The 24,812-nt window shown below is 64.7% G+C and overlaps 2 protein-coding genes across 2 annotated transcripts; one reads left to right on the top strand and one right to left on the bottom strand.

Moving 5' to 3' along the window:
- The first annotated feature begins 1,035 nt into the window (after window positions 1-1,035).
- On the top strand, window positions 1,036-3,388 carry LOC132319823 (interleukin-36 receptor antagonist protein-like). Its single transcript, XM_059831588.1, has 4 exons — window positions 1,036-1,084; window positions 2,012-2,167; window positions 2,249-2,373; window positions 3,188-3,388. Exons 1-4 carry the CDS (start codon window positions 1,051-1,053, stop codon window positions 3,386-3,388), a joined length of 516 nt encoding a protein of 171 aa, XP_059687571.1. The 5' UTR covers window positions 1,036-1,050.
- A 15,698-nt stretch (window positions 3,389-19,086) lies between these two features.
- On the bottom strand, window positions 19,087-24,444 carry STARD7 (StAR related lipid transfer domain containing 7). Its single transcript, XM_059831456.1, has 7 exons — window positions 23,970-24,444; window positions 23,645-23,694; window positions 23,086-23,196; window positions 22,914-22,996; window positions 22,547-22,646; window positions 21,816-21,900; window positions 19,087-20,235 (listed from the first exon to the last, which is right to left on the bottom strand). The coding sequence occupies exons 1-7, from the start codon at window positions 24,160-24,162 to the stop codon at window positions 20,048-20,050; spliced, it is 810 nt and encodes a 269-aa protein (XP_059687439.1). The 5' UTR covers window positions 24,163-24,444; the 3' UTR covers window positions 19,087-20,047.
- Between the last annotated feature and the right edge of the window lie 368 nt (window positions 24,445-24,812).

The raw sequence follows: 24,812 nt of genomic DNA, 5'->3' as shown, positions 1-24,812 counted from the left end.
TGGGACCCTGGGGATGTGGCACGTGGGACCCTGGGGACATGGTGCATGGGACCCTGGGGACATCGTGCGTGGTGACATGGCACATGGGACCCTGGGGATGTGCCATGTGGGACCCTGGGGACGTGGCACGTGGGACCCTGGGGACATGGCTCATGGGCACTGCAGGGACAGGGCACGTGGGACACACCAGCGTCTTGGGGACGGGGCACAGGGCCATCGTGGGGACCACCCACAGGGCACAGGACATCATGGGACAGGGGACACGGCGGGGACGAGGGTGGCGGGGGGCACCCAGTACCATGGGGACATGGCACAGGGGGGATTCCAGCCACGGTGACTGTGGACATCACGGGGAGGGGGACACAGGGGACAGAGGGACCAGGTGGCGTTTCACCATCGCTCCGTGTCCCCGTCACCCATCCTCCCGCGGTGCCAGCGCCCGCCCAGCCCAGCTCACTGCCGTACAATTACCGGGGCGGGTGCTGTCCCCCCCCGCCCCGCCTGGCCCTATAAGAGCCACCGTCACTCGTGGGGGGACACGCACAACCCAGAGGACACGGGACAGGATTTCGGAAGCTGACAGATTTGCAGGTATCGCTGGGGACAGGATGGGGACGAGCTGTGTCCCGCTTGGGCAACATCCGGAGGGTGTTCACTCTGGAGCCTACTGACAAGCGGGAGCCTATCGGCAACCGAGAAACTGGGCGCGTTGGTGGGGGGGGATGCCCCACCCACGTAACTCATGTCACCCACGCGTTACCCCCTCTCTCGCACAGGCTCAGCCATGTCCCACGTGTCCAGACCTGCCTTCAGGTGAGTGGTGACAGGGTGGGGACGGGGTTGTCCCTCCCCTCATACCCGGGGCCCGAGTCACCCAGCGTGACACCCGCCCTCAACCCTCTCCCCCCCCCGCCCCCCCCGGGCTGCAGCAGGGCCGAGGGGCACCAGGGACACCCGGAGCGGTCCCAGACTCACCGGCACCGGCTGGGTGCCGTGGTGGGGCTCAGCATGGGGACCGGGGACACGTCGGAGTCTGTCATCGACCCCGACATGGTGGCCTTGTTCGAGGAGTTCCTGGGGAAAGGTAGCGCCTGGCAGGCAGGGGGGCCCTGTCCCCACGTGTCCCCCCTGTCCTCACCCGCCCCCTGTGTCCCCGTCCCCATGTCCCACGTCCCCACGTCCCTGTGGTGCCCACGTGTCCCCGTGTCCCCATGTCCCCACGTCCCACATCCCCATGTCCCTGTGATGCCCACGTGTCCCTGTGTCCCCATGTCCCCATGTCCCCCATCCCCACCTCCCTGTGATGCCCATGTGTCCCTGTGTCCCCATGTCCCCCATCCCCACCTCCCTGTGATGCCCACATCTCCCTGTGTCCCCATGTCCCCACGTCCCCCGTCCCCATGTCCCTGTGATGCCCACGTGTCCCCGTGTCCCCATGTCCCCATGTCCCCCATCCCTACCTCCCTGTGATGCCCATGTGTCCCTGTGTCCCCATGTCCCCACGTCCCCCGTCCCCATGTCCCTGTGATGCCCACGTGTCCCTGTGTCCCCATGTCCCCATGTCCCCCATCCCCACCTCCCTGTGATGCCCACATCTCCCTGTGTCCCCATGTCCCCCATCCCCAGCTCCTTGTCATGCCCACGTGTCCCTGTGTCCCCATGTCCCCACATCCATCACACCCGTGTCCCCCATCCCCATGTCCCCATGTCCCCCATCCCCATGTCCCCCATCCCCACCTCCCTGTGATGCCCACATGCCCCTGAGTCCCCATGTCCCCCGTCCTCACATCCCTGTGGTGCCCACGTGTCCCTGTGTCCCCACGTGCCCATCACACCTGTGTGCCCCATCCCCGTGTCCTCATGTCCCCATGTCCCCTAACCCCACGTGCCTGTGATGCCTACATGTCCCCATGTCCCCCATCCCCACATGCCCATCACCCCTGTGTGCCCCATCCCCATGTCCCCATGTCCCCGTGTCCCCATGTCCCCATGTCCCCGTGTCCCCTGGCAGAGGAGTCGGAGGAGATGACGGTGTCCTCGGCGGAGAAGCGGCCCCTGGCGCAGCCCTACCACTACGTGATGCGGGACACGGAGCAGAAGGGGCTCTGCCTGCACAACGGGCACCTGGTGGCCACCAGCCTGCAGGGTGCCAACGCCGCCCAGGAAGGTGGGTGCCCTGGGTGGGGAGGGCGTGGCACCCCCACCCATGGGTGTTCCCACCCGCCCCACCCACCCCATCTCCTCGTAGAACCCATCAGCGTGGTGCCCAACCGGCACCTGGAGCGCCGGCGCTGTCCCCTCATCGTGGGCATCCGGGGGGGCACCCAAGCCCTCTCCTGCGGCACCGGCCCCGAGCCCCAGCTGAAGCTGGAGGTGAGCATGGGGGAGGTGTCAACGTGGGGGGTGGCCCAGGGTGGGGGGCACCCTGGGGTGGGCACCCAGAGGTGGGGCAACCCAAGGTAGGTCAACCCAAGGTGGGCAACCCAAGGTGGGGGCACCCTAAGGTGGTGAACACCCAAAGGTGGGTCAACCCAAGGTGGACAACCCAAGGTGGGGGCACCCTAAGGTGGTGAACACCCAAAGATGGGTCAACCTGAGGTGGGCAACCCAAAGTAGGAGCACCCTAAGGTGGTGGATGCCCAGAGGTGGGTCAACGCAAGGTGGGCAACCCAAGGAGGTGGCACCCTAAGGTGGTGGACACCCAGAGGTGGGTCAACGCAAGGTGGGCAACGCAAGGTAGGAGCACCCTAACGTGGTGGATGACCAGAGGTGGGCCAATCCAAGGTGGGCAACCCAAGGTAGGAGCACCCTAAGGTGGTGGACACCCAAAGGTGGGGCAACCCAAGGTGGGCAACCCGAGGTGGGGGCACCCTAAGATGATGTCATTCCAAAATGGTGTCACCCTGAGGTGGTGGCACCTGGAGGCTGGGGTTCCCTGGGATGGTGTCACCCCATGACGGCATCACCTGGAGGCTGGTGTTCCCCACGGTGGTGCCACCTTGAAGTAGTGTCACCTGGAGGTGGGGGTTCCCCAGGGTGGTGTCACCCCATGATGACATCACCTGAAGGTTGGTGTTCCTTGAGACGGTGCCACCTGGAGCTGGTGGCACCTAGAGCTGGGGGTTCCCTGGGACGGTGCCACCCCAGGGTGGTGTCCCAGCGGTGACACCCCGCGCCCCGATGACAGGAGGTGGGGCTGCTGGACCTGTTCTCGCGGGGGGCGGAGGCCACCCCCTACACCTTCTACAAGACCTTCGGTGGCTCCACGCACACCTTCGAGGCGGCCGCCTTCCCCGGCCGCTTCCTCAGCACCGCCCCGGGGCCGGGGGAGGCACTGGCCCTGGCCCCCCCGCCCGCCGTCACCGCCTTCTACCTGCGTCGCAAGTGACTGCGACACCCATGGGTGCGGAGGGCACCCATGGGTGGGGGTGTCCTCCCCACCGTCGGTCCCCCCCCGGGTGGGGGAATAAAGAGATGGTGTTTGTCTCAGGTTGTGGTGTGTGGTTTGGGGGGGGGACACAACAGGATGAGGCCACAGTGGGGCAGGATCAGGCCCATATGGGGCAGGATCAGGCCCCGTGGGGCAGGATAGGTCCATGGAGGGGCAGGATCGGGCCCCTTGGAGCAGGATCGGGCCCCGTGGGGCAGGATAGGTCCATGGAGGGTCAGGATCGGGCCCCGTGGGGTAGGATCAGACCATGGAGGGTCAGGATCGGGCCCCGTGGAGCAGGATCAGGCCCCGTGGGGCAGGATCGGAACTGGGAAGGGCAGGATCAGCCCATACGGGTGCAGGATCGGGCCCCGTGGAGCAGGATCGGGCCCCGTGGGGGCAGGCTCGGACCATGGAGGCTCAGGATCGGGCCCCGTGGGGCAGGATCGGGCCCCGTGGGGCGGGATAGGTCTATGGAGGGTCAGGATCGGGCCCCGTGGAGCAGGATCGGGCCCCGTGGGGCAGGATAGGTCTATGGAGGGTCAGGATCGGGCCCCGTGGGGCAGGATCGGGCCCCGTGGGGCGGGATAGGTCTATGGAGGGTCAGGATCGGGCCCCGTGGAGCAGGATCGGGCCCCGTGGGGCAGGATAGGTCTATGGAGGGTCAGGATCGGGCCCCGTGGGGCAGGATCGGGCCCTAGCGGGACAGGACCCGGGGCCGGGCACGCCAAGGGGGCGTGGCCTCACCAGGGGGCGTGGCTGAGGGCGGGTTTCTGTGCGCCCTTGCCCCGCCCCGGCGGGAGGGGAGGGGGAAGAAGGGGGCGTGTCCGGCGGTGGACACGCCCCGCGCCGCGCGCCGGCAGTGCCGGTAAGGGGAGGGGAGGGGAGCGGGGGCGGGCAGCGGGACCCCCGGGGTGCCCGGGGGGGGGCGCGGGGTCCCCTTGGGGCGCCCCATAGCCCCCAGCGCTCCCCAGGCCCCCCCCTCCCCTGGCCCCGGAGGGTCCCCCAAGCCTTGGGGGTCCCCTCCAAAACCCTGGGGGCCCCCACACCCCTGGGGGGGCCCCCCTAACTCTTGGGGTCCCCCACGGCCCCTCTGGAGCCCCGACAGATCTCTGGGTCCCCCCCACCCCTTGGGGTCCCCCCCCTATACCCTTTGGGGTCCCCCCAACCCTTGGGGACCCCCCCAAAGCTCCCCCCAGCTTTTGGGTTCCCCCCCACCCTTTGGGGTCCCCCCCCCTTTTGGGTTCCCCCCCACCCTTTGGGGTCCCCCCCACCCCTTGGGGTCCCCCCCCACCCCTAGAGCCCCCTTATCACCCCTTGGGCTCCCCCCCCCCTCTTTGGGGTCCCCACCCTCGCACCCCCCCCCCATAACCCCTTGGGGTCCCCATAGACCTTAGGATCCCCCCCCAGAGCCCCCTTAGAAGCCTTTGGGGTCCCCCCACCCTTTGGGGTCCCCCCCACCCTTTAGGGTCCCCCCAGAGCCCCCCAATAACCCGTTGGGTCCCCCCCCCCCCGTTGGGGTCCCTGGGGTGCCCCCGGGGGGGGGGGGCACTTGGGGGGGGGGCCCTAGGTTTGGGGGGGGGGGCCACCGGGGTGGCCACCCCACAGTGCACAGGCAGCACCCACTTTGGGGTGCCCCCCACCCCCGGCAGGGACCCCCCCAGATACAGGCAGCACCCACTGCTGGGTGCAAGACACCCCCCCCCCCAATTTGGGGGACACCCCCCCCCAGCGCTGCAGGCAGCCCCACCCTTGGGTGTCCCCCCCCCACTCGGGACAGGGGGTGCTGGTGTGGGGGGGGGACACACGGGTGGGTGAGCCGTAAGCCCCCCCCCGCCACTGTAGTGGCTTCTCTGATGGCTGCTATGGGGTTGTGCACCACGGCGGCCTAGGCGGGAGCGAGGTGTGGGGCGCGGCGTGGGGCGCGGCGTGGGGCGCGGTGTGGGGCGCGGTGTGGGGTGCAGTGTGGGGTGCAGTGCAGGCCCCCCAGGTGTGTGGGGGTCGGTGGAGCCCCCCCCCATCCCCCTTTCCTGCCCGGCAGGGCCGGAAACCGGCAGCGGTGGCGGTGACGCGGGTGACGTGGGGGCCGTGACGTGGGGCCCGTGGGGTGAGGCGGGGGATGGGACGGGGTGCGGGTGCTGGGGTGCGGGTGCTCGGCCCCCACCCCTGCCCGGAGGTGCCCACCCTGACCCCCTCCCTCCCTCCCCAGGATCTCCCTCCTCCTCCTCCTCCTTCCTCCCTCCATCCCGCCTTCCTCCTCTGATCCCTCCCTCCTCCTCCTCCGTCCCTTCCTCCTTCCCTCTCTCCCCCTCCCTCCCTTCATCCCTCCTCCATCCTTCCCTCCCTCCCTCCCTCCTCTCCCTCCTCTCCCTCCCTCCTCCCTCCCTCCTTCCTCCATCCTTCCCTCCCTCCCTCCCTCCCTTCCTCCTCTCCCTCCCTCCCTCCGTCCTTCCTCCATCCTTCCCTCCCTCCTCCATCCCTTCTTCCTCCATCCTTCCCTCCCTCCCTCCCTCCTCTTCCTCCCTCTTCCCTCCCTCCCTCCCTCCTTCCTCCACCCTTCCCTCCCTACCTCCCTTCCTTCCTCTTCCTCCCTCCTCCCTCCCTTCTTCCTCCATCCTTCCCTCCCTCCCTCCTCTTCCTCCTCCCTCCCTTCTTCCTCCATCCTTCCCTCCCTCCCTCCCTCCTCTTCCTCCCTCTTCCGTCCCTCCTTCCTCCACCCTTCCCTCCCTTCCTCCTCTTCCTCCTCCCTCCCTCCTCTTCCTCCTCCCTCCCTCCTTCCTCCATCCTTCCCTCCCTCCCTCCCTCCTCTTCCTCCTCCCTCCCTCCTTCCTCCATCCTTCCCTCCCTCCCTCCTCTTCCTCCTCCTTCCCTACTTCCTCCATCCTTCCCTCCCTCCCTCCCTCCTCTTCCTCCCTCCTCCGTCCCTTCTTCCTCCACCCTTCCCTCCCTTCCTCCTCTTCCTCCTCCCTCCCTCCTCTTCCTCCTCCTTCCCTTCTTCCTCCATCCTTCCCTCCCTCCCTCCCTTCCTTCCTCTTCCTCCCTCCTGCCTCCCTTCTTCCTCCATCCTTCCCTCCCTCCCTCCTCTTCCTCCTCCCTCCCTTCTTCCTCCATCCTTCCCTCCCTCCCTCCCTCCTCTTCCTCCTCCTTCCCTACTTCCTCCACCCTTCCCTCCCTCCCTCCTCTTCCTCCCTCCTCTGTCCCTTCTTCCTCCACCCTTCCCTCCCTCCCTCCTCTTCCTCCTCCCTCCCTCCCTCCCTCCCCCGGTGCAGGGACCCCCACCCACCACCCCTCTCCTCCTGCTCCCCCCCGCAGGGCTGACCCACGGCCATGGGGCCGGGCACCGGCAGGCCGGGCAGGACGGGCAGCTGCCTGCGCACGGTGGGCACGCAGCCGTAGCGGCGGGCACCGCGCCATGGAGCCGGCGGGCACCCCCACCACCACCCCCACCACCACCCCCGGGGTCCTGGCGGCACAGGACGCCATCGTCTTCTCGGGGGCGGGTGCCGAAGGGGTGACCCCCCCCGGCCTGGCACCCGCCGTGGCACCCACCGGCACCGACGTCTTCTGGGCCAGCCTGGTGCGAGCCCAGCTCTGCGTCTGGGAGCTGCAGGGAGCCATCGAGGGGCAGCCGGACGGCGGCGACCGCGACCGCCCGCCCCAGGGTGGCTGGGACCACGGCCACGGGGCCACGGCCGGGAGCGCGGCCACGGCGCGGAGCATCTCGCACCAGCGGCGAGGTCCTGGGTCTACGGAGGAGAGCGTCTCGCACCAGCAGGTGCCCACGGATGGGAGCATCTCGCATGAGCACCGAGGCCATGGATCCACATACGAAAACATCTTCCACATGTCCACGGGTGGGGGCATCTCACAAGAGCACCATGGCCACGTGCCTACGGATGGGAGCGTCTCACCCAAGTCCGCGCCCACGGATGAGAGCATCTTCCATGAGCACCGAGGCCATGGATCCACATATGAAAACATCTTCCACGTGTCCATGGGTGGGAGCATCTCGCCCAAGTCCACGCCCATGGAGAAGAACATCTCACCCAAGTCCGCGCCCACGGATGAGAGCATCTTCCATGAGCACCGAGGCCATGGATCCACATACGAAAACATCTTCCACATGTCCATGGGTGGGAGCATCTCACCCAAATCCACACCCATGGAGAAGAACATCTCACCCAAGCCCTTGCCCATGGATGAGAACACCTTCCATGAGCACCAAGGCCATGGATCCACACACCAGAACATCTTCCACGTGTCTACAGATGGGACCACCTCCCCCAAGTCCGTGCCCGTGGATGGGAGCATCTTCCACGAGCACCGAGGCTGCGGATTCACATATGAGAGCATTTCGCACGTGTCTGTGGGTGGGAGCATCTCAAATGAGCACCATGGCCGTGTGCCTACAGATGGGAGCATCTCGCCCAGGTCCATGTCCGTGGATGGGAGCATCTCCCCCACGTCCGTGCCCATGGATGAGACCGTCTCGCAGGATCATGTGCCGATAGACGACACCGTCTCGCCCAAGTCCACGCCCACGGATGAGACCAACTCATCCAAATCCGTGCCCACAGACAAGAGCATCTCGCGCGAGCATGTGCCAAAGGATGGGACCATCTTGCCCAAGGCCATGACTGCGGATGGGACCATCTTGCCTGAGTCTGTGCCCACGGGTGGGACCATCTCGCCCAAGTCCGTGACCACGGATGGGACCATCTCGCCCAAAGACATGACCATGGATGGCACCATCTCACCTGAGTCCATGTCCATGGGTGGGACCATCTCGCAGGAGAACATGCCCATGGATGGGACCATCTTGCCCAAAGCCATGCCCATGGATGGGACCATCTCGTCCAAGTCCGTGTCCATGGATGGGACCATCTCGCCCAAAGCCATGACCACAGATGGGACCATCTCACCTGAGTCCGTGTCCATGGGTGGGACCATCTCGCAGAAGAACATGCCCATGGATGGGACCGTCTCTCCCAAGGCCATGCCCACGGGTGGGACCACCTCAACCGAGCACCGGGACCCCCAATGCAGCGAGGAGGAAGAGGAGGAGGATGATGACGATGATGGCTGCTCTTCCCGGGAGGAAGACTCCGAGGAAGAGGAGGATCTGGAGGAGGAGGAGCCCCACTTCCACACCAACCCCCTCTTCCAGAGCCGGGTGCTGGCACCCATGGGTGCCCAGCGGGTGCCCCTTTACCGGCCCCACAGCGCCGCGCTGCAGCCGCTGCTCATCACCGAGGGGGACGCCGCTGCGGGGGGCACCGGGGAGGGACAGGGGTGTCCCCCCCCCACCCGCGCCCCCCCACCCCTTGGGTGCCACCCGGCAGGAGGGGACATCAGCAGCGCCGTGGAGTGGGGTGAGTGCGGGGACCCCCCAGTCTTGAGGGGTTTTTTTTGGGGGGGCACCGATGCTGATGGGGACACCCCCCCCCGCTGTGTCTTCTCCCCCCCCAGGACCCCCCCGCCCCCCCGGCCTGGTGCTCTCCGACCCCCCGGATCTGCCCCTGGGATCTGGGGACCCCCCCAGCCCCCTACGGCTGCAGCCAGAATGGGGGTACCGGGACCCCCCCGGACCCCTGACCCCTCTGGAGCTTACCCCGGGGGGGGGTGACCGGGACCCCCCCCAGCCCCGGTTACCCCCCAGGTGTGGCCTCAGGAGGGGGAGACCAGGATCTGCCCCTCCCCAGGCCCCCGGCCCCCCCCAAACCACCCCTGGGAGGGGGGTACCAGCCCCCTGCCAGGCCCTGGGCCCCCCCAGATCTGCCCCAGGGAGGGGGGTACCAGAAACCCCCAACCCCCCCAGATTTGCCCCCAAAAGGGGGGTACCAGCCCCCTGCAAAGCCCTTGGCCCCCCCAGATTTGACCCAGGGAGGGGGGTACCAGAAACCCCCAACCCCCCCACATCACCCCCTGGGAGGGGGGTACCAGCCCCCCCCCAAACTCCTGCCCCCCCTCAATCTCCCCCAGCCCCCCCCAAGCCCCCCAACCCCCCCACATCACCCCCTGGGAGGGGGGTACCAGCCCCCCCCCAGCCCCCTGCCCCCCCACAGCCCCCCAACCTCCCCACATCACCCCCTGGGAGGGGGGTACCAGCCCCCCCCAGCCCCCTGCCCCCCCCAGCCCCCAATCCCCCATATCACCTCCTGGGAGGGGGTACCAGCCCCCCCCCAGCCCCCTGCCCCCCCCCAGCCCCCCAATCCCCCCATATCACCTCCTGGGAGGGGGGTACCAGCCCCCCCCAGCCCCCTGCCCCCCTGGATCACCCCAGCCCCCCTCCCCACTCTCCTCCCTGCCGCCACGGGGTCCCCGGGACCGGGGTTAGTGGGGGGGCCCGGGGGGGCCCCCCCATGCCGGGCCACGGCTGTGCCTGGCTGCCGGTGTCCCCGGGCGCTTCCTGCCCGGGGGGGGAAGTGGCGCAGGGCCCCCCCCCCCCGCCACCCCCGCCACTGCACCAGCCATGGAGGAGCTGCCCCCTGAGACGGGCGAGGAGCCCCCGATGGACCCCCCCACCAGCACCCATGGGTGAGGGACGCCGGCCACGTGGCCTCCCCAGCACCCCCAGTCCCACGTGGGCGCCCCCCCCTTCCCTCTGGCCCCCCCAGATTCCATCCCAAAGCCCTGTCTGTCCCCCCAGACCCCCGTCTGTCCCCCCCAGACCCCCCCCTCCATCTGCCCCCCAAACCCTGTCCCAGAACCCTGCAACCCCCCCCCGACACCTGTCTGTGCCGTCTGACCCCCATCTGTCCGTCTGTCCCCCCCAGGCACCCACCGCTCCCCAGCCCCCTGTCCGTCCCCCCCCAGCCCCCCCGCCTGCCCCCCCGTTCCCCATCTACCCCCAGACCCCTCTCTGCTCCCCCACGCCCCCATCCAGCCCCCAAATCCCGTCCGTCCATCCGCCCCCCAGATTTCCATCTGTCGTCCACCCCCCCCCCCCGGCCCCCCCAGACCCCCTGACCCCCCTTCACCCCCCATTCCCCCTCCTTCACCCCCATTCCCCCCCCAGAGCCACACCAGTGGGGCAGAGTTAAGGGGATCCCCCCCCCCAAGTGCTGCCTGACCCCCCCAAACCCCCATCTGTTCTGTCCGTCTGTCCCCAACCACCCCCCAGGCCCCCCCCAGTCCCCCTGACCCCCCTTCACCCCCCATTCCCCCCCTTCACCCCCCATTCCCCCCCCAGAGCCACACCAACCAGTGGGGCAGAGTTAAGGGGATCCCCCCCCATTGCTGGCTGACCCCCCCAAACCCCCATCTGTTCTGTCTGTCTGTCCCCAACTACCCCCCAGCCCCCTCTTCACCCCCCAGCCCCCCCCAGTCCCCTGACCCCCCTTCACCCCCCATTCCCCCCTCCTTCACCCCCATTCCCCCCCCAGAGCCACACCAGTGGGGCAGAGTTAAGGGGATCCCCCCCCCAAGTGCTGCCTGACCCCCCCAAACCCCCATCTGTTCTGTCCGTCTGTCCCCAACCACCCCCCCAGGCCCCCCCCAGTCCCCCTGACCCCCCTTCACCCCCCATTCCCCCCCTTCACCCCCCCATTCCCCCCCCAGAGCCACACCAACCAGTGGGGCAGAGTTAAGGGGATCCCCCCCATAGTCCTGGCTGACCCCCCCAAACCCCCATCTGTTCTGTCTGTCTGTCCTCAATGACCCCCCCCAGCCCCCCCCAGTCCCCCTGACCCCCTTCACCCCCCATTCCCCCCCCTTCACCCCCCATTCCCCCCCCCAGAGCCACACCAACCAGTGGGGCAGAGTTAAGGGATCCCCCCCCAAGTGCTGCCTGACCCCCCCAAACCCCCATCTGTTCTGTCCGTCTGTCCCCAACCACCCCCCCAGGCCCCCCCCCAGTCCCCCTGACCCCCCTTCACCCCCCATTCCCCCCTCCTTCACCCCCCATTCCCCCCCCAGAGCCACACCAGTGGGGCAGAGTTAAGGGGATCCCCCCCCCCAGTGCTGCCTGACCCCCCCAAACCCCCATCTGTTCTGTCCGTCTGTCCCCAACCACCCCCCATCCCCCCCCAGTCCCCCTGACCCCCCTTCACCCCCGATTCCCCCCCAGAGCCACACCAACCAGTGGGGCAGAGTTAAGGGGATCCCCCCCATAGTCCTGGCTGACCCCCCCAAACCCCCATCTGTTCTGTCTGTCTGTCCCCAATGACCCCCCCCCCAGCCCCCCCCAGTCCCCCTGACCCCCTTCACCCCCCATTCCCCCCTCCTTCACCCCCCATTCCCCCCCAGAGCCACACCAGTGGGGCAGAGTTAAGGGGATCCCCCCCCCCCAGTGCTGCCTGACCCTCCCAAACCCCCATCTGTTCTGTCCGTCTGTCCCCAACCACCCCCCATCCCCCCCCCAGTCCCCCTGACCCCCCTTCACCCCCCATTCCCCCCCCTTCACCCCCCCATTCCCCCCCCAGAGCCACACCAACCAGTGGGGCAGAATTAAGGGGATCCCCCCGCATCGTGTTGGCTGACCCCCCAACCCCCATCTGTTCTGTCCGTCTGTCCCCAACCACCCCCCAGCCCCCCCCAGTCCCCCTGACCCCCCTTCACCCCCCATTCCCCCCCTTCACCCCCCATTCCCCCCCCAGAGCCACACCAACCAGTGGGCAGAGTTAAGGGATCCCCCCCCCCCAGTGCTGCCTGACCCCCCCAAACCCCCATCTGTTCTGTCTGTCTGTCCCCAATGACCCCCCCAGCCCCCCCCAGTCCCCTGACCCCCCTTCACCCCCCATTCCCCCCCCTTCACCCCCCCATTCCCCCCCCAGAGCCACACCAACCAGTGGGCAGAGTTAAGGGGATCCCCCCCCCGCCAGCACCACCCGACCCCTCTCTCGCCCCCCCCCAGGTGCCCACCGGGGGGGTCCGCGGTGACACCGGCGCTGGCAAACGGGGGACAGGGACGGCGGGGGGAGGCGCAGCGTTTGGCCACCCGCCTCTTCCACCTCGACGGCTTCAAGAGGTCCCAGGTGGCCGCGTTCCTCCGCAAGAAGTAAGGATGGGGGGGACACCCACCCACCCCCCCCTTTGGGGAGGGGTCCCCTGGGGTTGGGGACCCCCCCCCAACCTCCTGTCGTCCCCCCCAGCAATGACTTCAGCGGGATGGTGGCCCAGGAGTACCTGGATTTCTTCCAGTTCGGGGGGCAGACGCTGGACCAGGCGCTCAGGTAGTGATGGGGGGGGCTTGGGGGGGGCAAAGGGACCCCCCCCCAATCGATAGCATGGCTGGGGATGGCTGGGATCTGGGGGGGGGAGAGATGGGGCTGTTGGAGCTGGGGGGAGGAGAGATTTGGGGTGTTTTGGGGGCTGTTGGGGTCCAGGGGGGGCTGTTGGGGTCCGGGGGGAGCAGATTTGGGGTCCGGGGGGGGCAGATTTGGGGTGTTTGGGGTCTGGGAGCAGATTTGGGGTGGTTCAGGGTCTGGGGGGGGCGGATTTGGGGTGTTTGGGGGCTGGGAGGGCAGATTTGGGGTGTTTGGGGTCTGGGAGCAGATTTGGGGTGGTTCAGGGTCGGGGGGGGCAGATTTGGGGTGTTTTGTGGTCCATTGGGGACAAATTTGGGGTCTGCTGGGGGTCCAGGGAGGCAAATTTGGGGTGTTTTGGGGCTGGGGGGGCAGATTTGGGGTGTTTTGGGGCCGGGGGGGCAGATTTGGGGTGTTTTGGGGTCTGGAGAAGATTTGGGGTCTGGGGGGGCAGATTTGGGGTGTTTTGGGTTCCAGGGAGGCAGATTCAGGGTGTTTTGGGGCAGGGGGAGGGCAGATTTGGGGTGTTTGGGGTCTGCGAGCAGATTTGGGGTGGTTCAGGGTCCGGGGGGGGGCAGATTTGGGGTGTTTCAGGGTCCATTGGGGACAAATTTGGGGTCTGCTGGGGTCCAGGGAGGCAAATTTGGGGTGTTTTGGGGCTGGGGGGGCAAATTTGGGGTGTTTGGGGGCTGGGGGGGGCAGATTTGGGGTGTTTTGGGGCCGGGGGGGCAGATTTGGGGGCTCACAGCCTCTCTTGGGGTGCAGGAGGGTAATTTTGGGGTCTGTTGGGGTCTACAGAGGCAGATTTGGGGGCTGCCTGCCCTGGGGGGGGGCAGATGGGGGTCCATCGGGGTCCCGGGGTGGGGGGGACGCAACACTGGGGTCTGTTGGAGCCGGGGGGGGTCACAGCTTTGGGGCTGTCGGGGTTGGGGGGGGGGGATCTGAGCTCTTTTGGGGTCCCGGGGGGTGGTGGGGACTATGTGGGGGCAGATCTGGGGTCAGGGGGAGGTGGATTATAGGGGCAGGGGGGCAGCCAGCACCTGGGGGGGACTCGGGGGGGGGTGTGGTGTTTTGGGGGTCCCGCTGCCATCGCGGGGGGGCCCCCCAGGTCCTTCCTGCAGGCGCTGGTGCTGACGGGTGAGACGCAGGAGCGCGAGCGCATCCTCGGCCACTTCTCCCGGCGTTACCATCGCTGCAACCCCGGCGCCTTCCCCTCCCCGGGTGAGACCCTGCGAGGGGGGGGGAGCACCCCCAGACCCCCCCATACACCCCCAGATCCCCCCCCCACCCCGAGCTCCTTTACCTCTCCCACCCCAACCCCCCGCCGTGCCTCAGTTTCCCCACCCACCACCCATCCCCTCCCAGCGCTATGGGGCACCCCCAGCTGCACCCATTGGGGTTCACGGTGGTGGGTGGCCTCACCTGGGGGGGGACACCCCCACCCTGACCCCCCCACGCCCCCCCCCAGACGCCGTGCACTCCCTGACCTGTGCCATCATGCTGCTGAACACCGACCTCCACGGGCAGGTGAGGAAAGGGGGGGGGACACACCCCAAAAATCCACTCCCTGCATTTTTGGGGTGCTTTGGCGGGGGGTGTGCAAAATTAGAGGCGGGGGGGGCACCCACGCACCCACCCCACTCCCGCAGCGCCTCGGCCGTGCCATGACCAGCGCCGAATTCGTGGCCAACCTGAGCGGGATGATGGACGGGCAGGATTTCCCCAGGGAGCAGCTGAAGGTATTTGGGGGGGGTCTGTGGGGTTGGAAAGGGGGGGGGGTACCCCCCTGGACCCCCCCCATGACCCCCCACTTTCCCTTTCAGGCTCTATACGGCTCCATCCGCAGCGAGAAGCTGGCGTGGGCGGCGTGAGTATGGGGGTTACGGCGGGGTGGGGGATATGGGGCGGGGGGGCACCCCCTGATGCTGAGCGCCCCGTAGGGATGAGGAGGAGGAGGAGGAGGAGGAAGAGGCGGGGCGGGGGGGCAGCCTGGCCCCCCCTGGCCGTAAGAAGAGCAACCCCTTCTTGGACCTTCCGGGGGGGTCCGGGGCCGTCACCTACCGCCGGGGCTGGCTGGCCAGGAAGGTGCTGGCCGAGGCTGACGGCAAGAAAAGTGAGTGGGGGGGGTCTGGGGGGGGGATTTGGGGTGTATCGGGGTCTGGGGGGGGCAGGTTTGGGGGTTTCTTGGGGTCCAGGGGGACAGATTTGGGGTGTATTGAGATGAGGGGGGGCAGATTTGGGGTGTTTTGGGGTGGTTTTGGGGTCTGATGGGTGCGGGGGGGTGCAGGTTTGGGGTTTCTCGGGGGCAGATTTGGGGTATTTTAGGGCTGGGGGGGCAGATGTGGGGGGTCTCCGCCTCTCCTGGGGCCCAGGAGGGTAATTCTGAGGTCCGTTGGGGTCCCGGGGGCGGCACACCCCTGGGTCTGTTGGAGCCGGGGGGACTCCCAGCTTTGGGGGGGGGGGATTATCTTTTGGGGTCCAGCTTTGAGATCCAACCATGCCCCCCCAACTTCTCCCCCTTTCCCCAGCGCCGTGGGGCAGGCGAGGCTGGAAACCCTTCCAGGCTGTGCTAAAGGGGATGGTCCTCTACTTCCTCAAACCTGGGGGGCGAACGGGGGTCCCCCGCCGTCCCCCCGAGCCGGGACCCCTCCCGGACCCCCAGGAGGAGGGGGGACCCGAGGCCGAGGAGCCCTTGGGGGTCCACCACGCCTTGGCTGAGCGCGCCAGCAAATACACCAAGCGCCCCAACGTCTTCCGTCTACAGACGGCCGACTGGCGCGTCTTCCTCTTCCAAGCCCCGTGAGTACCCTCCCCGGGGGGGGGATAGAGGTGTCCCCAAGGGTGATGACATCACCCGTGACCTCATACGTTCACGGCAGGACGCCGGAGGAGATGTTCTCCTGGATCTCCCGCATCAACTTGGTGGCCGCCCTCTTCTCCTCGCCCCCCTTTCCCGCCGCCGTCGGTTCCCAGCGCCGCTTCATCCGCCCCATCCTCCCCGCCGCCCCCAGCCGCAGCCCCCCGGTGAGCCCCCGCTGCCGGGATGGGGTGGGTGGGTGCACCCATGGGTGCTCGCCATCACCCACCCTCCCCGCACCTTCTCCCCACGGGCAGGAGGAGCAGCACCGCTCCCACGAGGCGTGGATGGAGCGGGTGGCCCAGGAGCTCTTCGAGCATCAACGCAACCTCCCCGAAAAGCGGGGACGAGCACGCGACCTGGACGAGTACCGCCTGAAGAAGGAGTATCTCCTCTACGAGGTGGGGGCTGATTAATTCTTCATTAATTTAATTACATGGGACACCCAGGGATATGGGGAATGTGGGGACGTCCCCATGGCAGTGGCTCATCTCCATCCGTATCTTCCCCCATGGAAGAGATGCCACTGTCAGACATGGGGGACAGCGGGGACATGGGGACGTCCCCATGGTGGTGGCACATCCCCATCTGTATCTTCCCCCATGGAAGAAACATGGCTATGGGACATGGGGGACACTGGGGACGTGGCGGACAGCAGGGTCATGGGGACGTCCCCATGGCAGTGGCTCATCTCCATCCGTATCTTCCCCACGGCAGAGATGCCACTGCCAGACATGGGGGACACCAGGAATGTCCCCAGGGTGGTGGCTCATCTCCATCCATATCTTCCCCCATGGAAGAGATGTGGCTATGGGACATGGGGGACAGCGGGAACATGGGGACGTCCTCATGGTGGTGGCTCATCTCCATCCATATCTTCCCCCATGGAAGAGACGTGGCTATGGGACATGGGGGACACTGGGGACATGGCGGACAGCAGGGACATGGGGACGTCCCCATGGCGGTGGCTCATCTCCATCTGTATCTTCCCCACGGCAGAGATGCCACTGCCAGACATGGGGGACACCAGGAATGTCCCCAGGGTGGTGGCTCATCTCCATCCATATCTTCCCCCATGGAAGAGATGTGGCTATGGGACATGGGGGACAGCGGGAACATGGGGACGTCCTCATGGTGGTGGCTCATCTCCATCCATATCTTCCCCCATGGAAGAGACGTGGCTATGGGACATGGGGGACACTGGGGACATGGCAGACAGCAGGGACATGGGGACGTCCCCATGGTGGTGGCACATCTCCATCCGTATCTTCCCCCATGGAAGAAACATGGCTATGGGACATGGGGGACACTGGGGATGTGGCGGACAGCAGGGTCATGGGGACGTCCCCATGGCAGTGGCTCATCTCCATCCGTATCTTCCCCATGGCAAAGATGCCACTGTCGGACATGGGGGACACCAGGAATGTCCCCAGGGTGGTGGCTCATCTCCATCCATATCGTCCCCCATGGAAGAAACGTGGCTATGGGACAGGGGGGACAGGGGGGACAGTGGGGACATGGGGACGCCCCCACGGTGGTGGCTCATCTCCATCCGTATCTTCCCCACGGCAGAGATGTGGCTATGGGACAGGGGGGACAGTGGGGACAGGGGGGACAGCGGGGACATGGGGACGCCCCCACGGCGGTGGCTCATCTCCATCCGTATCTTCCCCACGGCAGAGGCGCCGCTACGAGACCTACGTGCAGGTGCTGGAGACGTGGATCAGCGCCGGCGCCCAGGACCTGGAGGGGTGGGAAGCCCACGCGGGGCCGGTGGTGGCCCCCCCGGACCACCCCACCCTGACCAAAGCCCACTCCAGCCCCTCGCTGGTCCCCGAGCCCCCCATCGCCCCCACCGTCCGCGTCAAGAGGAACATCTCCGAGCGCCGGACGGTGAGGAAGATCGTCCCCAAACGCAACAAGAACCTGCTGTGATGGACATGGGGGGGGACATGGGGATATTGGGGGGGGGCACCCCCCTACCCTGGTACGAGGTTCCTTCGGGCACCGCCAGTATTGAGCCAAGCTGGGGGCGGGGGGGGGCTTGGAATTAAGGATGGGGAAACTCAGGGAGTGTCCCCCCCCCCAAAAAAAAAGGAATGGGGGGGTCGCAGCCCCCCCTCAGCCCCCCCCAAAGCGCCGCCGCTGCGCCCCCTCCCCGCGCCCGCTGCCTGCTGCTCTCTGTCGTGCAATAAAGGTGTGTGTCCCACCGCTGCCACCCCCACGTGTCCCCAAAACACCCGGGGCGGGGGGAGGCACCGCTGTGGGGGGGGCTCAGGGTGCTGGTGGGGGGGGCTCAGGGTGCTGGGGGGACACGGCGGTGGCCTCTGTCCCCACCCCTCGCCACCCCTTCGGTCCTCGCCCCGGCAGGGATGGAGGGCGGCGGGGGGGGGGCAGTTGGGGGACCCTGGGAGGTGACGGTATATACGTTACCCGGTTGTGTCACCTATAGGGTGACACCCCCCCAGCACCCATGGGTGCACAACCCCACGGCCACCAGCACGCACCCGAAATCACCCAATGCCTCCCGCAGCACCCGGGTGCTGCCTTCATCTGGGGGGGGGGGGGGGGGGGCAGGAACTCCAGCCATCACCCCCCCCGCAGCCGGTGGGGACCCCCCAGCACCACCAGACCCCCCCAGCACCACCGACCGCATCGCTCCGACGGCCCCCCCCCCCCCTCCGGCTCTTTGGGGGTGGTGACGGGAAGGCTGGGGGGGGGGCAACCCCCCCTCGCCCCTGTTGCACCCCAAACCGCCCCCCCCCATAAGCGCAGCAGCTCCTTGTGCGACGGGGCTGGAGGGGGGCAAAGCCACCCCCCCCCCCCATCCCCAAATCCTCAGTGGGGACATTTCCACCCCCCCCCAGTCCCCAAATCCTCAGTGGGGACATTTCCACCACCCCCCCCCCTTCCCCAAGTCCTCAGTGGGGACATTTCCACCCCCCCCCCCTTCCCCAAGTCCTCAGTGGGGACATTTCCACCCCCCCCCAGTCCCCAAATCCTCAGTGGGGACATTTCCACACCCCCCCCTTCCCCAAATCCTCAGTGGGGACATTTCCACCCCCCCCCCCCCATCCCCAAATCCTCAGTGGGGACATTTCCACCCCCCCCACTCACCACCCCCAAAGGGACATTTTGGGGCCATAAACCACCCCCCCCCCAGCTGATTTGTGCCAATGGCCGCAGCGGTGCCCCCCCAAAACCCCAGAGCAGCATCTACGAACCCCAAAACACCCCAGATGGGGGCAAGGACCCCCCAAAAGCCCCTGCACCCCGGGGGGGGGGCCCTTCCATCACCGGATACCACCCAGCTGCCGCCCCGGAGCCCAAAATGGTGGGGAACACCCCTCGCCCCCCCCCCAAATCCTTTCTATGGGGTGCCGCACCCCTGGAGCGCGTCCTTATTAAGGGGCTAATTAAGGCGGCTAATTGGGGTGCGACCCTGAGTTTCCCAGCAGCAAGGACAGGAGGCTGCAGGTGTGAAAAGGGTGATAAATTGATGATCAATTAATGATAAGGTGGGAATTAATATTTAATATTTATGATAAATTTATTCTCAAGCGGGGATTAAAGGGGGTGCGGGGGGGGGGATCCCAGTTAACGCTGCTGCAGGGGACAAACCCCCAACCTGGTGACAAGGACTCATCCGTCAGACCCCAGAGGGGTTCGTTAACGGGAGAAGCTAATTAGGATCCCCGGGGGGGGGCACGCGGGCACCCGCCACCACGGCTGTGGCTACGATAGCTGATTTATTTCTATTTTGCTGCTCCCACACCTTTCCCCGACCCCGAGGGCCGACTCTGACCCCCTCCTCGTGCCGCAATCCGGCGGGATCAGCCCCGGTACCACCACGAACGGCACCGGTGAGGGGGTTACGGTGACCGGGGTTAGCACCGGCACAAAGGTGCCCCCCCATCCCACAATCTCTGCCCTCCCCTACAGCAAACCAGCAGCTAAAACCCACCCCAAAATAGCACTTTTTGCCCCCAGTTTCACCAGTTCAAGCCGCCCACCCCAGTAACACCACCCCACACACACACTGGTGGGGTGAGGCGGTTGAGGGATCGTTTGGTGGGGAAAAAACCCACCCTGAGACGGGGCCGCGGAGCGTCCTCACCCCGCCGCCGCGGTACAAAAGCGAGACCCAAAGAGATTCGGGGTCGAGAGTCCGAAGAGGGATGAGAAAAGGAGGGGCGGAGCGGGGCGAGGCTGTCCGTGCCGCGATAGAAGATGGGTTTGGTCGGTTTTTTTAGGGTTTTTGGGTTTTTTTTACCTGTCAGGGAGGGGAAAAAATATTTACCGCTACAGAAAAATGATTAGACGACATGAGATTTCAGCGGCCTGGCCACAAACACACACGGCGTGGGGGGACGGGATCCCCGTCCTCGAGAGGGAGCAGAGTTTTGGAGACGAGACGGGGAGGGAAAAACCTGAGCTAAGCTCCAGCGGCGGCACGGCACAGGTCCCTCTCCGGAGCCCGGCTCCCCGTTCCGGAGGAGCGGAGTTTCAAGCTCCTCAGGCGTATTCCAGTTGGGCAGGGCTGCAGGTACCGTCGCTCTTGTGCTCCGCTGCTGCCATACTCGCCTTCCCCTCGCTGCCGCCGCTCTCGATGGGCTTGGCAGACATATAGTCCCGCACTTCGATCTCCATTTTTTTGGCTTTCAGGGCTGCCGTGTGCAGCTTCTCAAGGAAATCCGGCATGCCTGGCGGGAAGGAGAAGCGGGAGAGGGTGAGCGAAGCGGGAAAGGGACGGGCATCTGCTCGGCCCCGCGGCCGCTGGGCTCGAGATGCCGGAGGGAAGATCCTCCTGTCTTACCCCCCGCTCCAGCTCCATTCCCATCTCCCCTGATTTTCCTTTTCCCTCCCGGTTTTTCTTTTCCCTCCCGATAACGCGGCTCTGCCGCTTTATTCGAGAGGGACCCCGCAGCCTCACTGGCATTAAGGGATTTCTGCCGCTTCCTGTCCCCCTCCTCGGTTATAACCTCACAGTTAAGGTGCTTTATAGGGTCTTTTTAATTAAAAAAAAATAAATCAGCTCGTATTTAACCCGCCGAGATCTGTTTTGGAAGAGGGTCGCGAGGACCCCGGAGCCAGGCAGCCCCTCCGGCGAGCCCTGGGGATCCTCATCACCTCCTGGCTACGTTAGAAGTGACTCTGTGACACATTAATTAATGTTTAATGTTTAAAATTATCGCCTCTGCCGCAGGCAGGGCCGCACCAGCTCCGCGCAGTCCCACCCGGAGATGCTGTTCTCCCACCACTCCTCATTTTTATTTAAAAAAAAGAATAAAAATGAGCGTTAAGTGCACGGAGGCAGCGCCTGCACCATGCAGTTACCGTGGGGGGTGCGTGGGTGCCACCAGCCCCCCTCCACGGAGCTTTAGATGCCTTTTTAGGTGCATTAAGGAGCGCACGCCGGAAGAAAAGAGGTTTCGGTGGTTAGCGAAGCAGGGAGGTGCGAGGGAAAAAAAAAGGCTGGTCTGACGCTCGAGTGTGTTGAATGAATGTATTTCAACTGTCTCTCACATCGGTCTCTACCACGAGTCGTGTGATGGTAAGAGGGGAAAAATAAATCACCACAGGCGACACTTCTGGTTTTATTCCCTCCCCTAAATGAGTAAGATGAGAGTTAAAGGTGGCAACGGCCCCTTTTTCTCCCAATGCCCCAAGAAAGCGGCGCTCTCCTTTCCCCTGCGTGGAGGGGAGCGTTGAAGCAGTGGGTATCGCAAGGCCAAGCGCACCTCAGGCTCTTCCAGGTTTATTTGTGGGTGGCTCTGCCGTCGGCTCAGCCAGATCCTTTAAACGGCGTGTTTTTCCCCCTCACGTAAAGCCAAGCTCCTTCGTGGGAGTCTCGGCACCGGCACTCTACCTCTAACGAGGAGTTTTCTCCCCTGTCCACTCTAAGGGGGAAGAACTCGATTGCAGAAATACTTCAGAGCCAGCGCTGTGCTAAAGTAAGGAAAAACCAGCTCATTTTATTAAAAAAAAAAAGGGTTCCTGCTGTTTTTTCCCCTCTGCCTGGGGTAGACTGGAAAGAGCATCCTTGTGCACAGACCCCTTTCCTCCTCACAGCCAGAAATCTAGGCAGGACTTTCTCCCCGTGAGAAAGGAAGAGCAGCCTGAGGCACCAAAAATACCCGAAAATCCTCCAGGTCTCAGTTTTTAAGCTTCTCCACCTATTTTCTGCCCCACACAGGTGCAGGAAGGGGAAGGCAGGAGCGCCCGCGCTCGCTCCAGAGCAAAAAAAAACCGGAGGAATTTCTCGCCACCGAAGCTCACTCACCGCTTGAGACCATCCAGCTGACGCAGTAACGGGGGAACACGGTCTGCGGGTTGTCGCTGTAGGTCAGCAAGTAGTCGAAACCGTTCTGGGAGAGGAGAAGGCAAGTGAGCCTGAGCTGGCAGAGAAACTCTGCCGGGGCTTGCAGCTTCACCTAAATCCCCTTTAGGGCCGCCCACACCGTACAAAGCGAGCGCTACCGGCTCTTCGGGGCATCGATCGAAGCGTTAAGGAGGCGACACAGACCCGTCAAGACCCAGTGAAAGCGCACAGGGAGGGTTTTTTTTGGAGAAGGTGTCATTCCCCTAGTTCTCCACTGACACAGCACGCGGTCTTCAGGCTCTGGATACCTTCCCAAGACCCAGCGATGCTCTTTCCGAGAGCGTTAAGCGCTAGGAACGAGACCTGGGAGGCTTAAGGCTTTTTAAAAGGAGTCTGGTGCTCTGAAGCAGCGTATTTTGCTCCCCAGGAGCACCACGCTCCTGCAAGAAGAGTCTCAAGCTACCAGGACAGAGCTTCAAATCCTTCCAGAGCCACACATGGATAGGTTTTCCTTGCCTTTGGGAAAGTAACTCATCCCTTTTTTCCGACCCTGGACTACTGAGCCCAGCTTAGTGCTACAGTTGACAGCCAGAGACGGTACAGTTCCCCTCGGAGCAGGGGTTGGAGCAGGAGGAAGCTCCCCTGTGACAAGCTTTCCGCTCCGTTTCCCAGCTCACCCCCCCAAAACGTACCTCGTCAAAGGTTTTGTGGGGACGGATGACCATTTGGGATTCATAGGTTCTGACCCGAACGTACTCAGGGTCTTCGGGGACACTTGGATGCTCCACTGCCCTGGAGGGAAGAAGAAGGGAGCAGCATGAGATGAGCTCCGGGTGTGGACTACGCTGAGCATCTGCTGGTGTTTTGGAGGTGGGCACTAAGAGAACAAGGTTTTCACCCCAGAGAAGGCGGCTCTATTTTTGAGACAGATCTCTGAGGTTTTGATATGGTTTAAAAAAAACAAAAAAAAGCTCATGAAATTTACAGCCAGCTCTCAACTTTGTTTTACAGACGGGAGATGGCAGAAAGCCGTCGGGAGGTCAGCCTGGCAATACCTACCGTGAGACTAGTACCATGAGGTTGTTCTCTTTGTCTACGCTGTACCGTCGAACGTATACGTAGTCTCGGGAGTACATAGGGTACTGGGGAAGAGAAAGAACAGGCGTCAGCCCCGCTGGCCGTTTGCCTGGGGTAAGGAGGATCACCAAAGCAGGAAGAAGGAACCACTCACCGGGAAATGAGTGACCCAGTGAATCACTTCCGACCCAGTGGCCAGGTCTCTCTCAATTACGTCCAATTTGATGACCAGCGAGTCCCACTTCTTCCTATATTCAGTGTCCAGCTGGCAAGAAAGAGAGGCTGAGTCACAACAAAGTCCAACAGCGTCGTTAAAGGAAGGTAACCAGCCCTTTTCCTCATCCTGTGGAAACAGGCTGCGTCACGGTCAGGCGTTTTACCCGCTAGGAAATTATTAAATATTCTTTGAAAGTCACCAGAAGAGGAAGTGCAGGAACTGGCAGAGCAGGCAGAGAGCGAGCTAGGACCAGAAACCCACTGAGCTCCTGCAGCCTGCGCGTGCCGATCCATCGTTTCAAGCAGGGACGGGCAGCAAAACCCAATTAGGACGTGGGATAACTCACCCTGCCTCTCACCTATATGGGGATCGGTTCTAGGTCACGTAAATGATACAAAGAGAAGAGAATATTCACCGTTTCTCTACCCCACCCCTCTGGCAGAGGCTGTACTTTAGTTCTAACACGCCACACAGCCCAGATTTCAAAGGTGCTCACCTGTACGTTGAAGAACTGCCTGGGAGTCACATCTGTGTACGACCCAAACACTGCGATAAAGAGAAAGTTTTTAGTCCCAGGCTTAAGCAAGTCTTTATCTCAGTGCAGCAAGATTAAAAGGAAAAGGCGTTTTCTAAGACAGGTGGCAGGGCTGGGACGCGTCCGAAGGGCTAAGGGATCTGCAGAGAGGGACGCAAAGGATGACAATTCCCATTTTTTCTGGTTTCCTGTAAATACAGGACAGGCGGGAGACAGGAGGCACACCCCCACGAGGACTCGGCGCAGGAAAAACAAGCTACAGGCGGGGTACGGGCAGCACCGTTACCTCGGTACTGGTATAAGTGGGTGCCCTCGATCGGCCGCCGCCAGAGCTTAAAGTGCTTCTTGTCCATGATCATCTCCCAGGGCTGCTCCCCGGGAGCAGCGACAGCCTCCCGTTCCGATTTGGGATCCGGCCGTTGATACTCGCTCGGGCTGCTGCCCTGTAACAGGCTGGATATGTTCTCCATGTGCTTCATCTCCTGCGCGGACCTGGGGGAAGACGAAAACCAAACCGGTTAGTAACCAAGGCCTCGTCGGAGCCTTTCTGCTACAGACGGAGCTCCCCCAAACCAGCAAAAACCTTCCCAGCACGGTCCAGGCTTCATCTAGAGGGTTTTTGGTGTGGGAAGAGCAGCCTGGGCTCTCCCCTCCTGCCTGGGTCGCTCACCGGTGCAGAAAACCCATCCCTGCAGCCTTTTTCTTTCATCCTAAGGGTCTCGTGCTTCTATATATTACATAAAAAAAAAAAGAATCACACCGTGGTGTGCTCAGTGGGGGCTTCCCACATCCTCTTGCAGGGTGGAAACCTAGCCTGGGGTTGAACGCAGCTGCTGGGGAGTCCCTAAGCCAGGCGGCCCTTGCAGCACCCCGAAACGTCACCCGCAGCTGCAGGGCTTGCTCTTCAAGCAAAGGAAGGGGAAAAAACCCCGCGGGATGGTAGCAGTGGCGCTGTGCTGGCTGTTTCTTAGGGGAAGCGTGCAGGGACTTGTTCCTGGTACAGATGAGAAGTGCTTCTCCCCAGCCCCGATGAGATCCAGCAGACAAACCGCCCGCCGTCCTCGGCAAACATCAGCCTTTCCACGAAGAAAAAACACCAAAACCCGCAGTGGTCGCTGTCAGATGCTTG

This window comes from Gavia stellata, chromosome 31, assembly GCF_030936135.1.
Source record: "Gavia stellata isolate bGavSte3 chromosome 31, bGavSte3.hap2, whole genome shotgun sequence".
NCBI classification, from domain to species: Eukaryota; Metazoa; Chordata; class Aves; order Gaviiformes; family Gaviidae; genus Gavia; species Gavia stellata.
The sequence above is the reverse complement of the archived record's forward strand: the minus strand, read 5'-3'. Positions and strand labels throughout refer to the sequence as shown.

What these genes read in the sequence shown, in the direction of transcription:
- LOC132319823 (XM_059831588.1), top strand. Translation starts at nt 1,051, where the DNA reads ATGGTGGCCTTGTTCGAGGAGTTCCTGGGGAAAG. An exon ending in CGAGGAGTTCCTGGGGAAAG is followed by an intron (nt 1,085 to 2,011) that starts GTAGCGCCTGGC and finishes GTCCCCTGGCAG; the next exon opens with AGGAGTCGGAGGAGATGACG. An exon ending in AGCCCCAGCTGAAGCTGGAG is followed by an intron (nt 2,374 to 3,187) that starts GTGAGCATGGGG and finishes CCCCGATGACAG; the next exon opens with GAGGTGGGGCTGCTGGACCT.
- STARD7 (XM_059831456.1), bottom strand. Translation starts at nt 24,162, where the DNA reads ATGAAGCACATGGAGAACATATCCAGCCTGTTACAGGGCAGCAGCCCG. An exon ending in CCACTTATACCAGTACCGAG is followed by an intron (nt 23,695 to 23,969) that starts GTAACGGTGCTG and finishes TCTTTATCGCAG; the next exon opens with TGTTTGGGTCGTACACAGAT. An exon ending in GGCAGTTCTTCAACGTACAG is followed by an intron (nt 23,197 to 23,644) that starts GTGAGCACCTTT and finishes CTTTCTTGCCAG; the next exon opens with CTGGACACTGAATATAGGAA.